This window comes from Falco punctatus, assembly GCF_963210335.1.
Source record: "Falco punctatus genome assembly, chromosome: 10".
Classification (NCBI taxonomy): Eukaryota; Metazoa; Chordata; class Aves; order Falconiformes; family Falconidae; genus Falco; species Falco punctatus.
This window is the reverse complement of record NC_137590.1, coordinates 17525902-17542098: the sequence shown is the minus strand read 5'-3', so window position 1 is coordinate 17542098 and position 16197 is coordinate 17525902. Positions and strand designations below refer to the sequence as shown.

The window sequence follows — 16197 nt, the reverse complement described above, 5'->3', positions numbered from 1 at the left end:
TAACCTTACACAAGTACCTTTCCTCCCTGTAACTGCTGTCCCAGAGAGGGGCAGCATCAGTCAGAGCACTGCAGTGATGTCCTGCTCCTTCCCGAATGTGTCCTAGCAGATGTACTTTGCGTATCACTGGCACAGCAGGGCCTCTTCCCTGCCATGGAGCATGAATTTCATCACCCCAGCACCTAAATGTGGCTGTAGAGATTGAAGTCACACTCAGGTGGCCCTGGCTGACCCATATGCTTATCACAGCAACTGTTCTAGAGGCAGCCCTGGCTCAGTACCAGCTCTAAACAAGCACAACAAAATGCAAAGCATTTTGTGCCACCGTCTTGTTATGGTTCCAAGCAAAGGGAATAAAAGCATTTGAGCACACAGCTGTGTCTTACCAACACAGCACTGGAACACTGTTACTTCTATGCCTGAAAGCTCTTCACATGGCAAAGCTAGAGCCTCAAAACACTGTCTCTTATGGCTATCTGTTTATGTAATTAGAAGGTTTTGGACCTAATACTCATCCGCTATAAATCAGACTAGCCCCAGGGATCCCACAGAATCCTGGTACAATACTGCTAATGCTACAGGAACAGAGCTCTGCACTTGGTGTCCTAGCTGCTTCCTTAGAATCACAGAATCATTGAGGTTGGAATAGACCCTTACGGTCCTCGAATCCAACCATTAACCCAGCACTGCCAAGTCCATCACTAAACCACATCCCTAAGCACCATATCTATATGTCTTTTAAACACCTCCAGGGCTGGTGACTCCACCACCTCCCTGAGCAGCCTGTTCCAATGCTTGACAACCCTTTTGGTGAAGAAATGTTTTCTAATACCCAATCTAAACCTTCCCTGGCACAACCTGAGGCCATTTCCTCTTGTCCTGTCACTTGTTATCTGGTAGAAGAGATGAACCCCCACCTGCCTACACCCTCCTTTCAGGCAGTTGTAGAGAGCGATAAGGTCTCCCCTGAGCCGCCTCCTCCTCCAGGCTGAACAGCCCCAGTTCTCTCAGCCACTCCATGTAAGACTTGTGTTCCAGCCCCTTCCCCAGCTCCATTGCCCATCCCTGGACAGACTCCAGCCCCTCTACATCCTTCTTGCAGTGAGGGGCCCAAAACTGCACACAGGGTTTGAGGTGCAGCCTCACCAGTGCCGATTACAGGGGGACAGTTGCTGCCCTGGTCCCACTGGCCACACTGTTTCAGATACAAGCCAGGATGCTGTTGGCCCCCTTGGCCACCTGGGCATACAGCCGGCTCATGCCCAGCCAGCTGTCAACCAGTCCCCCCAGGGCCTTTCCCACCAGGCAGCTTTCCAGCCGCTCTGCCCCAGTCCGCAGCGCTGCCTGGGGCTGGTGTGACCCACGTGCAGGACCCCGCACTGAGCCGTCTTGAACCTCGTACAACTGGCCTCGGCCCATCGGTCCAGCCTGTCCAGATCCCTCTGCAGAGCCTTCCTAGCCACAAGCAGATCAACTTCCCAACTTGGTGTTGTCTGCAAACTTACTGAGGGTGCACTCTATCCCCTCATCCAGATCATTGATACAGACATTAAACGGGACTGGCCCCAGCACTGAGCCCTCAGGAACACCACTCATGACCGTTTGCCAACTGAAAGAAAGGTTGAACAAGAAAAAGAAAGGTTTAAGCAAGTCTAAATGCCTTGAAGATAGGTTTGAACAAGCTCGCATTCAGATGAGCAGACTTGTTTATCCAAATGCACAATTTAAATATAACTGCATGTTCCTCCTTGCAGCCAGACCAGCCCAGCAGCTGCGTTTGAACGCACAGCCGCAAGAAGAACGGTTGTTCTCTCACTTTGCAGAGCACCAGAAGCCTCGTGGCACGTTGCTTTGCAATGAAAACTGTGGCAGCATCTTGTTTTTAAAACATACCCTGTTCACAAACCCTCACTCCCAAAGCCCCCTGTGCCAAGTTCAGCCCTTGCACCAGGGCTTTTCAAAGCAGGGCCTGTCAGTTGCAAGTCAGGAGTTTAAGCACAACAGAGAAACAGAATACGATACCAGAAGCGCTGCATTAAAGATACACACCCTTACTTTTCCTTTTGCATGGAAAGCTTTAAGAGATGTAGAGACAGAGGTCTGCATCTTCACATGGAAGGTCTGCAGTGAGGGGTTTTGCTAGTTATTAAATAAAAAAAATAAAAAAAGAAGGGGAGAGATGCAGTTGGCCTAAAAACTCCAGCTGCAATACCCTGACACTATTCTCATGACAGAAGCCTATCCACAAATTTTAGTGGGTCAGTTTTACATAAATTTTGCATACCCCTGGGAGAGCCTGGGACTTAATCATAACTACTGAAAAAATTTTTAATCACTTAAGAACTAAACTAAATTAAGCATACCTTCAGCTTTTCATGTCATAGAGGCAGTCTTCAGAAAACAAGCACCGACTCCTAAAAATACACAGGCAGAAATACTTGCAAACCCTCTGCTCACCTCAGCTGCGCACCGGCAGCCTCCCCAGACCCAGCTTTCCTGGGTGCCCTGTATTGTGCCCCACTGGGGAGCCTGGTCAGCCAGTCTGCCTTCCCACCAGAGCCCCAGCTCTGCTGCACGTGCTGCCCTGTGGGGACTCAGAAACCTCAGCAAAGCCAGATCATTGAGGGTGGCTCACGTCCTGCAAAGGCTGAGCAGCAAATCCCCACTGCACAGACAGAAAATAGAGCTGATGTGCACAATTTTCAACCATTACAGAGCATTTATAGAGGAGATGAGGAACAGTCCTATAAACAACTGTGTGTTGTGAGGCCTGAAGGGTCGAGCTAAAATAGTTTTCCAATCCTCAGGCTTCAATGCTTACTCTAACTTTGGGATGCTCTATTCAGTTATACTTAGTGCAGGGAAAGGTTCTGGCTTAGCCCCAGTTCAACGCCACAATTTTACTTCCCAAAAAACACCATAAAGTTCAGGGTGATCAGAGTAGAACCATCTGCTAATAAGTAAAAGCCAAAGATATTTCCTTCCTTTCTCAGAGCTATCACATTCGATGAATCACTGCCATGCAGTCGTTTGTCAGGTTTTCTTTATTCTAGCATCACTTTTGCATTCCTACTTGTGATAGTAAGTTTTGGAACTCTGGTACATGAGACAAACTGGAAGATTTTCTTTAAAACAATTTTCTTTAAAAAGAAAAAAACTCAAAACAAAACAAATAAAAGACAAATCTAAGCCACAGCAAAGGACAGGACCAACACCAGCCCCTGGGTGCAAACAGCAGCAGACCTGTGGGAAAGCCAAGGCAGACAAAGAGGCAGCAGACAAGACAGATTTTGGCCTTTCATTTGGAAAGCATGAGATGGGAAAAGATTAACGCCAAAAACTAAACTTTGTGGTTACAGGAACATTGCACAGCGCCAGAGACCAAATATCAGAGCATTCCTGGCAGTCACCTGTGTGTTTCTCTCCTGCAGCTGACAGGAATGCTGGAAGCTTCACAGAAAAGCTTCGCTCGCCTCCCCGCAGTGCACACATTGCTGCTCCTGGCCACACTCACATACACTCCTAAGTCCATACATTCCTGTTCTGCACAAACACCGTCACGCTCACAGCCACACATCGTGCACACATGCCCAGCTGCCTGCTGATGAAATGGATGCACTATGCCCCGCGGACACCAATCCCCAAGAGCTGCCGTGAATAACTGCTCCCACCTCCCCACCGCGTTCCTGGGGAGCAGCTCCCCACACACAGGGCCAGCCTCACACAGCCACACACGGTGACGCGCATGCTGACAAGTGGCCACATAAGCGTCGGCACGTACACAAGATGCTCTGCAGATTGCTGAACCATGATGGTGTGACAGAAAGATCCTCCCCCAACTCTTCTTCCCAAACATCACGTATTTAAAAAAAAAAAAAAAATCCTACTGGAAAGTCCTGGAAGTGATTTGGAGTACGAAATCCTCAAGGCTGCTGACAGGAGAGACCAAAGTAGAGCCAGGTCACGAAGACCCTCTGGAAGGAGAGGTGGTTACGGACCTGGGAAGGAGGCAGGAGGTGTTCCTTACTGTGGACTGTGAGGGTTCCAGGCTGGATCCAGATCCCACAGGGAGAGTCCTGGCCCAGTACTAGCCACTGAGTGCGGCATCAGTTCTGATGGAGAGCGGACAGAGGCTCCCCAGCTCTCCGCAGCTGGGGCAAGAGGTCTGGATCAGTCCAGCCCCAGGTCAGAGTCGGACGATGACCTCTCATCAGCCATATCGCGGATGGCATTCTCCATGGGGGCCAGGTTGCCGCTTGGCGTGATGCCCATGGGCTGGATGACTTGCTCTCTGAAACCAGGGAGGAGAGAGGGGAAAGTAACACAAATCTGCAGCAGACAACACAGGAACAGATGAGCACTACAGCAGAAACATGGGGCTTGCGGAAACTGCCCAGAAGCAGCCCACAACCACACCAAGCAACCACTAAGAATCCCTTTTTAGAAGTGGGGGACAGTTATCACCACAAAACCTCCAGCACGGTGAGGAAATGGCTGGAAGCACAATTTGCAAGCATTGTTATCCTCAGGTTCCCTGGAATAGGCTCAGTTTTAGGGTCCTGTCCAGGTACAGGTCGTGTGGTGCAAGGATTGCCAGAGGAAAACTAGCACTGACATCAGTGTTCCTCTCCCTCTAGCACATGATGGAAATGCATACATTAAATGCACTGCCCTCTCCCCCTCCCATCCATGGGGATGGTCTGAATTCAGTTGGCAGATTCTGGGTTGCTCTGTGGCACCTTTTAATGACGGATGAAGAACAACCAGAGAAAACACTCCTGCAGGGAAACGGATTGGTGGCCCTGACTGCCATATGTCCCAAAACACTGCTTCCTGCTGAGCAGCCTTGCCAGGACAGTGGCTGCTGTTCTTACTGAGCACCCAGCCAAACCTGGTGAGGCAACAGGTGCTCAAAAACACAGTGCAGGCACGTAGAGGAATTTCACAGCGCGCCATTACACCAAAGAGGTGTGCAGGGCTTGCAGCGCCTTCCCTTGCACATAACGGGGCCCAGATTAAGGAAATATTTCCTCATGTATCTCCTCCATGCTCTCTCCTACATCCCTTCAGTTAGGGGTCGCCTTGGGAATACATTGTGATAAATGTAAATCACAGACACAGGTGCTGATGCAGACATGAACGTACACAACTTTCTAGTACCTGGACAATTTGTCAAACATGTTGACTAACTTCATGGCTTCGTATTCCTTCTGCTCTTCAGTCATTCCTTCCATGGGGTTGGGTAGTTTCTCCTCGACACGTCCCGTGACAGGGTTAATGCTGCAAGAATAGCGAGGCCAGGGCAAAAGAGAGGGGTAAAGCACAGGAGGAACAAAAGGGCTGTTTAAAATCCTTCTTTGCCTGTATAGAGCAGAGGAACACAACGGCAAGGCTGACTGTCATTGCCGCTCGTGCTTCCAGTCTCTTTCTGTATGTCCTGTGCACAGTTGTCCCCACTTGCAAATCCCTCCTATTTCTCTTGCGTAACCAACATCACCATCCTGCCAATTCCACGGTGCAGTTTTAAACCACATGCACAAGGGCAAATGACACTTTTCCCCTCTCATTGAGTCAGAAGGCAAAAAGCTCACACAGAAAAAAAACCCCAAAAAAACAACCCCCAACCTGTAAACCACATTGAACAGGATGCTGGAATGTATAGGACCTAGAGCTGAGCACAGTCCTGGAGCTCTCCCACCACATCCCTCATCCTTGAGTTACCACCATTAATTCACAGGCAAATGAAAAAAAACAACCCCAAAGAAACCACCTTGCTCCAGCAGCACAGGGCTCTGGAGATGGAGGAGTAATTGGCACTTCCAACCCCGCTGCAAGAAGGAGCCGCCCTTGCTCCAGCACACAGTAAAAACCTGTCACCGTAGTGGAGTGTGCAGATGCCAAGAACGGGTGGGTATCAGATACGGATTAGAGAGAGATACTGCCACGTGCACACCATGAACAGGTCTGGTGCAGAATGGGCTCTGGCTGAAGGAACACACTTTGCTCTAGAGCCTGTACCCAGCTGCAGGGACCAAATATATGCACCAGTACCACTATGAGGAGCTCAGCCACAGAGCCATTTCACCCAAGGAACAGGCAGAGAGGGTGGAACAGGACATCAAAGGTAAGGGTGAAACTGGTAAATAATGTGGAAGGAAATGCTCATGTGAAAAAGCGGGACAAAGCAGATGGCAGGGAGAGAGATGAAGAAAGGGACAGAGCAGGAGTGGGAAGAAGGTGTAGGAAGAGGGGTGCTATAGAGGAGAAGCAGACTTCTTTACTTGGGCTTTGCCTCTTTGTACTCCTCAGTGTCTGTGTCTTCATCTTCCGAGTACTCTCCCTCTTCCCGACCACCAGCCATGAGGCCTCGTGCTGCCAGGAGCCCAGCTGCATTCCCGTAGCCAGTGTACTTCACAAACCGTGACACTGCCAGGAGAGAGAGAGAGAAACCACCCTGTGCTTCCCCTTCTGCCTCTCCAGCCCCGTCTGCTCCTCTGTGCTCCAACAGCAAGATCAGCGCAAGGCCACGGACACAGAAATGCCAGTGCTTCCTTGAACTCTGACAGGGAAGCAAGGCTCCCACGCTATGCACCAAGAACGGCAGGGACAGCACCCACAGGGCGGAGGCCTGAATGCAGGCCAGGTTGTCGACAGGGTGTTGGGGCATCCTCCAGCAGAGCTTTTCACTCACCGCTGGCACAAGAAACTCGTTCCCACAGAGCACTTGGATACTCTCCCCTTTTCCCTACTCAGTGTATCTGGCCCAAGGGAAGACAGAAGATCCTGCTGGCTGCAGAGGGTCACCAATCCCACACTCTCTGGCTTGCCCAGGGGCCAGGCTCCACGATTTCCTGTCACCAAAGCCCACAGCAAGCCCCTGCAACTCACCACTCTCCTTGCAGAGGACAAAGAGGAACTCTGCCGCACAGTGCTTCACGTCTGTGTCGATGTGGGTCATCAAACGTACCAGCTTATTCCGCAGCGAGTTCCCCACCTCTGGCCGATTCCTCACATCCCGGAGTGGAGGCAGCACCTACAAGGCCACAATGAGGGGTGATCAGCAGAGCTGGAATGGCAGCAGCAGGTCAGACAGGGGAAAATGTATGTGCATTTTACAAGTCAGCTAAAATTAATAAAACCACATAGTGTGGGACATGTGGAAAAAAACAGTGTGGAAAAAAACAGTGTGGAAAAAAACAGTGTGGAAAAAAACAGTGTGGGTACCACTGGCCTCAATCACCCATACATATCAGAACCTAGCAGAAAGACAGAGGAGGTCTGTTTGGAGGATGGCAATAATCAGACCGTTTGCTATTCTCTCTGCTCAGTGCAGCATCATTCAATTAGGCCGACAGATAGCGTACCTTTGCCTTCAGGAACTTCCTCGTCTGGCGGTGGACTCGGGCACTCTCAGTCAGCAGGTTCAGCACAGGGGTCAAACTCTCCTTCAGCTTGTGTCCCTGCAGAAGTGTCCACAAAGTGAAAAACACGTTAGTCACACTGAGCTCAACTCATCCGGCTAATGATGGAGAACACGAGTACAGACCATCAGGGAAACAGATGGACATGGAAGCTTTCCAGCCTCTACTATAGGAATCGGTGCTTCATCATTCCTCAAACTGGCACGAACTTCCAAACCCTGCTCTGTAGCACAGCAGTGCTAGAAATACTTGTATAGGGCATCCAGAGTAGAGAAGTGCAGCTGTAAAATTTGGAGGCCCTTTGGAATAACTCCGGAGACTGAAAGCCACAGTCAGCTTGAAAATAACGCAAATTCAGGCTTCCAGAAGCGGCCCACCATATCACTGCTGAGTTGAGCGAAACAGAGCACTGATATTTTAATCACCCAGCTAATCATCTACTGTTCAACCCATCTCACTACCTGCAGTCCATAAAGCAATCACCCAGTCACCTTCCCAGCTGACAGACGTTGTTTTAGTCCTACCATAAGAGTTTTGCCTCTACTAAAAACTGCCTCTTCTGTAAAGGGCTATCTCCAAAATACCCATGCCTTGCTGGTGCTCATGTGGTGTTGGCACTGGGCTTTTCAAGGATGAATGTAGACTGAAGGAAAGGTGCCCTGCAGTGAACTTGTGAAAACAGCAGTGATTAACTCACACAGCAGCTTCACAACTCACCCTGTCAAGGCGTCGCTCCAGGAAATCCAGTAGGATGCTGACTGCATCCATGTTGACACCCATGTACTCAAGCGAGCCTGGCCGGACTTTCGGGGTCAGAAGGACATCCAGACATTTCAGGGGCAAGTTGCCCAAAAGGTTAACTGTATGACTAAAGATATAAAAGAGAAGTGAACACGCAGTCATGGATCTTTGCTCACAGAAGTTCTTCAGCTATCCAGAAATGAAGGTTCGTTACTAACTTCCAGGAGCGTCAGTACCTCAAGATCCAAGCTGTCTTTGGACTGCATCCCAAGCTCCTCACACCACTAAAAGGGAATAAACTGAACTGCTTTTTGGGTAGTTGAACTATTTTCTGGGAGTCCAAAGAGACTTCAGTGACAACTGAGAAACCATGGATCTTGACAGAGATGCCAAGTAGGACTAATCTGGGTGGTCAAAGATCTTTCTCTAGGGTCTCCTGCTGTATGACTCCTTCTCAGCTTGACGGTCAATGCAATGCATTGTTTAGGATTCCTCTGACTATAGTTTTCTTGAGAACAGGATGGTGTCACCTCCTCACAGCTGACACCCCTGGACCAATAAGGCTCAGCAATGTGACACAGGCAGTTTCTCAGCATGGCTCAAGAGACTGACAGTTAATTAAGGGCACTCCATGCACTCCTTAATTAAAGTATCGAACATCTGCTCTGGCAGATTGCCCACTGAAGTGGGTGGCACTGTTGAGGAGGCCTGATGCAGGATACTGAATACAGCCCTTGGGGTCAGCAGGCTTGGAGAAAACCCTTCCTCCTGTAGGCCGGGAGGCTGTGGCATTAGCACACAGAAACTGACTGTAGGAAGGGCTGGGCTATTTCTGGGTTCTAGCAGCATGAGGAACACACAGGCCAAATCAAAGATGCCTGCTTGTCAGCAGTCACCTTAGCAAGCACCAAACAAGCAGATGTTAATGCCAGGGTCAGGCAGGATCTGCCTTGGGGACCCTGTTTCTAGTGAAGATCATGACCTAGTTATCTAACACAGACCTGTGGAACTCCTCAGTCCGGTCCTCTCCATCAGCAGAGATCATGAGGCAGTGGCGCAGGAGGGCACCCAAGTGCCGGTACAAAGCAGCATCTTCCTGGACCCAAAACAGAAAATTAAAACCTTGATGAGGAAAAGGGATCCTCCACGTCCCACAGCCTGCTGCCCCTGCAGCCCACAACCCCATCCCTCCCTCCAGCAGCATGATAACCAACAGCAGGGTGTTTAACTGGAAGTAGCTTCCCAATTCTCATTTTGAGGTCAACACAGAGTCTTCCTCCTGCCCAACACCTTTCCCCTCACTCTACAACACTGGGTCAAGGGCTGGAAATGGCCCCAAAACAGGCCCATGGATTACCCAGAGATGTTCTCCATCATACTTTCCTCTGACCTTGTCCAGAAGGTGAAAAGAGTACCAGGCCACACTCAGAAGCAAGTTACCTGGGAGCATTGCCCTCCCACTTGCACAACAAATCATGCCATTAGGAAGGAAAAATACCCAACTTTTAAACTGTAATGCTCTAAAAGTCTTAAGGGTTAATAATGCATTGGATAGAGGCGGTGCTCTAGGAAGAAAGGTCCATATACACGCGAGTTTCTTGCTACCTGTACAAGTACCTGGGGGCTGCACGAGGGCCGGTATGTAATATGAGGAAATGCAACAGAGGAGAAAACCAGCAGTCAAGCCACATCCCGGAGACATGTGAATACAGTGGGATGGGACACCCAAGGAGCTTACCTCGTCCACCTCCCTCTTGCTGGAATCAAAGGTGATATTGAAGAGCACTTTCAGGATCTCCATGGCTCGCTCTGTCTCTTGCCGAGGCAAAGGTGGGAGAAGTCCCTCCTCAGTGGCAACTTCATAAGGGTCCATCCACTTTACACCAAGGGTCAGCTCCAGGGTATCTGTCATCAGGCTAATGCCCCTGAGCTCTTGGGCTAGCTGCTGCCGGATGTCCACTCTCAGCGCCGTCAGCAAGAACAGGAGACGCAGGTCAAAGAACTTGACCTCGTGAGGAAGGCTCCTCTCATTGTACAGTTTGATGCGCTTGGCCAGACCCACCACCAGCCGGGCTTCAGCTGTCAGCTCCTGTGCCCTAGGGCTGCTGAAGACAATGTTGCAGAGACATTTGAGGGATTCCAGAATTACATCCAAGTCTGGGACCTCCCGGATGAGCTCCTCCGAGTAATCAATGCCAGCATGCCTGGAGAGGGTCTTCAGGCCTTCCTTGGTGGTGAAAGGGTCAAGGCAGTATTTGTCCCGGGACAGGATGCGGATGCTTTCCAAACACGTGACCTGGCAGGAAGGCTGCAGCTCTTTTTCCAAGAACTTGATCAGCAGCTGGGCCATTTTCTGTGCAGTTGGAAAAAAGTAATGCCTTGCACACTGATGCTTCACGGTGCTCCCCCACCACCCTGTAACGCTCTGAACTGGAAAATGCAAGGGCCATCTAGAGATAAGCCCACTAATGGCTCTGGATCCTGACCCAGTATGAGCAAGGACACCCACCAAGAAACAAAGAACAGCTGGGAGAGGGTATCAGATGTGAGGGGAGAATATTAACAGGCAACTATTGCCTATTTTAGCTTCACCCATAGTTAGGATGATTCAGGCTAACACAGTTTACTTGGCAGCTGCATTAAGCAAAGAGGGCAGGGCAGAAACACCCCTTATGGCTTCACTAAGGAGCAACAACCAACTCAACAGTAGTGCTCTACTCCCACCCAGAGCCTTAAGATTAGGGAGGCATCTGCTCTGGGTGCTCCAGAAACAGACTGAAAAAGTTGAGAGATGCATCAGAAAATCACCAAGGGAAGGTAAAAGAACCCAAGTGAGGCAAGAAGAACACGTGATGCCGCAGGAAAGGAGGTGAAGAGGCCTCAGGAGATTCAAGTAAGTAGTGTCTCCCTAAATCTCAGTGCTGTCTGGAGACCTACTAGCCCAGATCCTCAAGTAGGTACAGACTAGCAGAGCTCCACTAACACGAATCAACAAGAGCTAAAAATCTAACCCTTGTGAATAACAGCATGGTACGCGACAGCAATGAACAGAAGAGTACAAGAGCAAAGGTGTTGCTTCATGCAATCACATCCAGCTGGGTTTAAACCAAGTGCAGCCATGGTTTGAACCAACACCTCACATTACACCGGTAATTCACTGCACACACATTCACACCTTGGTCAGGTAAGATCTCACTAGATCTCTTTAGCATAACACCGTATCAGAGCACATGTCTTTCCATGCATACTACAAGAGCAAAGGAATCTAAGATTGCAAGTTTTGCTATCACTCAGTGTAATAGGCTTAACACAGCCTAATCAGTTATACTTCAAAATAATAAAAGGACTGAGGGAAAGAATGAAGAAAAAAGGAATTTTAGTCCTTAACGTGAGGCTAGCAGAACTGAACAAGCTTTAGCTCATGAAGTATGCCCCACAATCATAACCCTGAGAAGCAAGAAGCACAGTCATTCCTCTTCTTCCATACAAGACAGAGACACATGAGTTAAAGATGAAGTCATAAATAGCCAAAGCCTCTGACAGACTCAGATTGAAAAGATCTCAGAGCATGTGCCCAGGGCTACACCAATAGAAGAAATGAGCACAAGGAACTAGACGGTGATGCTGAATTCATATTTCATGACATACACTCCAAAAGTGGAGCACCCCAAGGCTGTCCCTGAACTTACAGCCCGTGTGACTGTCCCAGCCTGAACAGCAAGTCAGTGCAAGGCAAAGAGCTTGGATCTTGCAAGATCTGGTCCTACACATCAGGCTGTACCTGGAAAAACTTCACACTAGCTTTAGCTGGCAATGGTACAGACAAAAGTGGTCCCATTCTCCACCCTGGATGCCTGGTTCGCACTTGCCATGCTAACATAGGCATTAGCACAATCAACCAATGAACTGGACCACAAAACTGACTCAGCTCAAAAATAATCCAGGAGAAAAAAAAAAGTTATCATTTAGGCAGATCAGCCCACCAACCACGCGCAGCCACGCAAAGGTCTGCCCTCACATGAAAGAAGTGAAAGAACAGAAACAAACAGGCAGGAGCATTTCTTTCCATCAAGTGCCAGATTACACCAGCTTAAAGTATCTGTTAATATATAGCCTTGATAAAATCCTGCAACTGGCTCACAGCAAAACCACTTACCCTCGAGAGGCTTGCATGTTGCTATGATCTTTGCCTAGCAGATCCATGCCACAGATAAAGGATTACACTTTTATATACCCGTGGCTGAGACTATATCCATCACTGAACCCAAAGGGCTTGCTAATGCTGGAAGGGTGCTGACCTGTATCCTAAAACAACTACTGATGGAAAAAACAGAGCCAGGCATTTTGAGCACAGCATTCCCTAACCAAGTTAATGAAAAAACACTCATTTCTTTTCCTGTAGGGGCTGCCACCACCAAGCCCTGCTGGACATGAGTACACAACAGCAGCAGATTTACACATCCGACAAGAGGAAGAAAGCAAGGAGTGTGCCTACCTTCCTGTCTTCCCGCTCCTCATCATCAAAGGTGAAGCACTGAGATTTCTGTGGGGGCAAAATAAAAACAATAAAAACAATAGGTTAAAAATCCATAAAACTGTTTTGCCCAGCCAAGGAAGGGCCATTCAGCTGGAAAGCAGCAAGTCTAAAAACATACTGCAAAAGCAAGCACACCTTCTCAAGGACAGTCCCAACCGGCACAGAGACAAGGAATCAGCATGGCAAGGAGCGCCACAGTGCTCAGAGAGGTCTACAATATTTGTGGCGTTTGTAACAAACAGCACAAACTCCCAAAGAACAAGACAAAAGGAAAACTCCCCTGCCACTGAGGTTTTTGCTTCAGTCCTGACTTTTCTTTCCAATGCTGTCCCTACCTCAGCAACTCTATCTACATGCATTGCAACTACAGGTAATGAATCTGGTTTGAATAGCAGAGATTGACCACGCCACCAGGTCTGAAACGCTTTCCTTGTCTGAGGTTTCCACTATTCTGTGGGCCCCCGTTTCTCTTTCATCCTTGAAAAACATCTGTGATGAATATTACCCACTGCCCTCTTCCACTGGCTCTGCATTGCAGGCTGAATGCCACAGGCCACAGTTGTGCCCATCTGACAGATGGACTTTTAAAAATAGTGCAGCAGTAAAGTGGGTGCTCATCACAACCCAAATATCCTGTAATAGCTGGTAATTCCTCTGCTCAGCAAGGCCACCAATCACAGGTGTTCCCCGACTCACTCTGCAAATGTAGTCTCCCCTGCCGTTCACTGCCTTTTTTTACATGCTGCTGATTTCCTGTCTGCTTAAAAACAGAAAATAAAAGTTTGCAGATTAACTGTGTCACAGTTACCAAGATCCCAGGGATGGCTTTGGTCTTTCTAGCCTAGAACAAGCTGTGATGGGCAAAGCAATCTGGCTGAGAAACCTCAGGTGTGGAAGCAGGACAGCTGTATTCCTGGAGGGCAGCCCCTGGCACAGCACTATCATGCTTTAGCATGGTGAGCTGACCAGTGCAAAAGCTGCTGCACCACGTTATGAGGAACCGGTGGTTCAGTCCTGGAACCGATCCGCTCTGCAGACAACCACGCCACTTGTTCTTGTTCTTTTCCTCCACATCCTCTTTGCGGGCTCCTGAAATCTCATTTCTGTATATTTTTCAGCCATACCTGTGGTTTTGCTTTAGCTGTAGTTTCCTCCTGGCAATCAAAAACTGACTGCGTATGCAATAGTGAATTAAAATATATCCCCAGAAAAGTACCGTCATTTTTTTACAGTAAAAAAAAAAAAAAAAAAAAAAAAGTCAGGAAGTTGCTTAGTTTATCTGCAGTTTCATAATGCTCGTTGAATGCTCCATTTATTCTAGACAGGCTAGCAAAGCCACTGACATTCTTACAAGTTTCCTACGCTCGATACACCGACAAAGGAGCCAGCCAGAGGAATTAGACAGAAGATATTGTGGTTTGATGCGTCAGGCTTGTTACACATCAAATTCTGTTTGCACTCTGAATTCCTCCAGCATTACACCTGCTGTAGGTGATGTTAATCCTGTGGACCATCTTTAATAGGGACCTACTCCTGAGCTAGTGTCTCCCCTGTTTCAAAACAGAGTGCTGGAAACAGCTGCACGCTCTCGCTCTTGCACACTTGTGAAAAATATTCACAGGTTCTCCCCGCTGGCTTCCCACCTACTCAAGAATGGTGCAGAATGAGTCACAGATCTGCAGGGCCAGCCCCACCCTGGTGGAAACCCTCTGAAGGAAATTTCCCTGACAACCAGTCTATTTCAAAAGGGATTTACCCCCACAGATAATCCTTTGCCACTTGAAAGCTAGAAACACTTCCATCTCTGCTTCCAAACCATTCTTTTGGGGTTTTTTATTCTATATTTGTTATTTACTTCTTATTATCAGCTTTCAGACCAAGCATCTGTACCAAATTCCAGCAGCCCATCCCTGTCCACCTCTGATGATCTTTTACTTGCAAATCACAACCACAATTTCACCTGCAGCTCCTCCCCAGGCCTCAGTTTTATTACCAAACCTTGCCTTAACAAAAAAGCTCCTCCTACTCGGTCTTCACATTGACGTTTATTTCCCTGCCAGGTTTCACTTGGGATCTGGATAATATTTTTTAAAGAAAATCCCTTCCACGTGCTTTACTTCCAGTATACAAAGGAACCAAGATAGAAGCTGCTTAGCTGCTTCCTAGCAAAACATCAAGCAATGAACCATCTGTAAGTAAAAGACGAAGCAGTCTGTAACATTTTTATGGCAGTAACGCGCAGACAGATGCACTCAGAGGAGACAGACTGGGGACAGCCGGATGGCACAGAACACGGCCAACCTGCTTCCAGGCTTGTAAACAGCAGCAGCTGACATCAGGGAGAGGTCTGATGCTCACTCACCTCCTGGTTGTAGATCTGAAGCACCTTGAGAACTGTGTCTTGCTCCCCGCTTTCCAGGGTGGCTACTACAGTCCTGAGCTCCATTATCTTAACAGCTCGGCTTCAGCAGGAGGTGAAACCGGGAGGAAAGGGAGTGAGGGGGCTTCCAGAGCTCCTGGACAACAGTGATGGTGATGCAAAATGACCTCGATGTCTAAGATATCTAAGAGGGAGAGAGAAAGGGGTGGGGAAAGAAAAAGAGGGGCAAAAAAATAAATCACAAAAAAAAAAACCCCAAGTGAGATTGCTCACGCTGTTGCATCCATAAAAGCAGAGCAGACGGACAACCCAAGTAAAGCCAGCAGCCAGCTTCCTCTCTCTCCCTCTAATCTTCTTCCTCTCTTTGCTTTTCAACGTTTAATATATGCTCTCCCAGTAAAGCACTCGGGGAAAACCTTCCCCCCACCCAGCCAGGGGATTAACATAGAGCAGATAACAGCAGCTCCCTGAAATAGCTCTCTGCCTCCTCCTCCCCTGGCTGGCCTGATTTCTGTTACTGCACAGAAGAAGAAAAAAAAAAATATCCAGAAACATTCCTGTGGAGTAAAAAGGTATGGAGAGGAAAGCCAGGCAGATAGGAAAGCATCCCCCTGTTTCAAGGCAGAGCTACCTTTTAAGGTGGTGAAAAGAAACGAGTTCGTGAGGATTTTGTTGCAGTCACTGCATGCAGTCAGCACCAGAGACAGGCTGTGCATCAGATTATGTCAGACACACTGCACACGCAGTAAAACTGCACGTACGGGGATGGCTGGGCTCCACGGCCCCAGCCTTTATACCATTATAGAAGATAATGTGCCTCATGAGAATAATGTAAATGAGCAGATGTGCATAGGCACGGATGATGAGATTATTTTAGACACAGGCACAAGTTTAACAGTTCACAGAGCTATGCAAGTCCACAGTGTTGGAAAGTAACTCCTAATGGTGGAAAATCTAGCAAATTTGGGTGGGTACATGGGCTCACACACCCGTCTAGGCTCTGCGCTGCCACGTACCGCGGCTCTGCCACAGGGCCAAGCACTGGTCTCGCCCGTCACGGGAGCCTGTGCCCCTCGCCCCGGGGGATGTTCGAGGGTCCCGGGGCCAAGCCTGGCCCC

At 48.7% G+C, this 16197-nt stretch overlaps 1 protein-coding gene across 1 annotated transcript; it reads right to left on the bottom strand.

The window, feature by feature from the left end:
* Nucleotides 1-3026: 3026 nt before the first annotated feature.
* RIC8A (RIC8 guanine nucleotide exchange factor A) lies at nt 3027-16045 on the bottom strand. Its single transcript, XM_080404569.1, has 10 exons — nt 15062-16045; nt 12658-12705; nt 9901-10515; nt 9164-9258; nt 8139-8289; nt 7365-7460; nt 6889-7033; nt 6282-6426; nt 5161-5280; nt 3027-4291 (listed from the first exon to the last, which is right to left on the bottom strand). The coding sequence occupies exons 1-10, from the start codon at nt 15143-15145 to the stop codon at nt 4171-4173; spliced, it is 1620 nt and encodes a 539-aa protein (XP_080260695.1). The 5' UTR covers nt 15146-16045; the 3' UTR covers nt 3027-4170.
* Nucleotides 16046-16197: the final 152 nt, after the last annotated feature.

Coding starts and splice junctions, on each gene's coding strand:
- RIC8A (XM_080404569.1), bottom strand. CDS start 15,145: ATGGAGCTCAGGACTGTAGTAGCCACCCTGGAAAGCGGGGAGCAAGAC. Junction 8,290..9,163: donor CGGACTGAGGAGTTCCACAG/GTCTGTGTTAGA, acceptor TTATATCTTTAG/TCATACAGTTAACCTTTTGG. Junction 6,427..6,888: donor TGTCCTCTGCAAGGAGAGTG/GTGAGTTGCAGG, acceptor CTCTCCTGGCAG/TGTCACGGTTTGTGAAGTAC.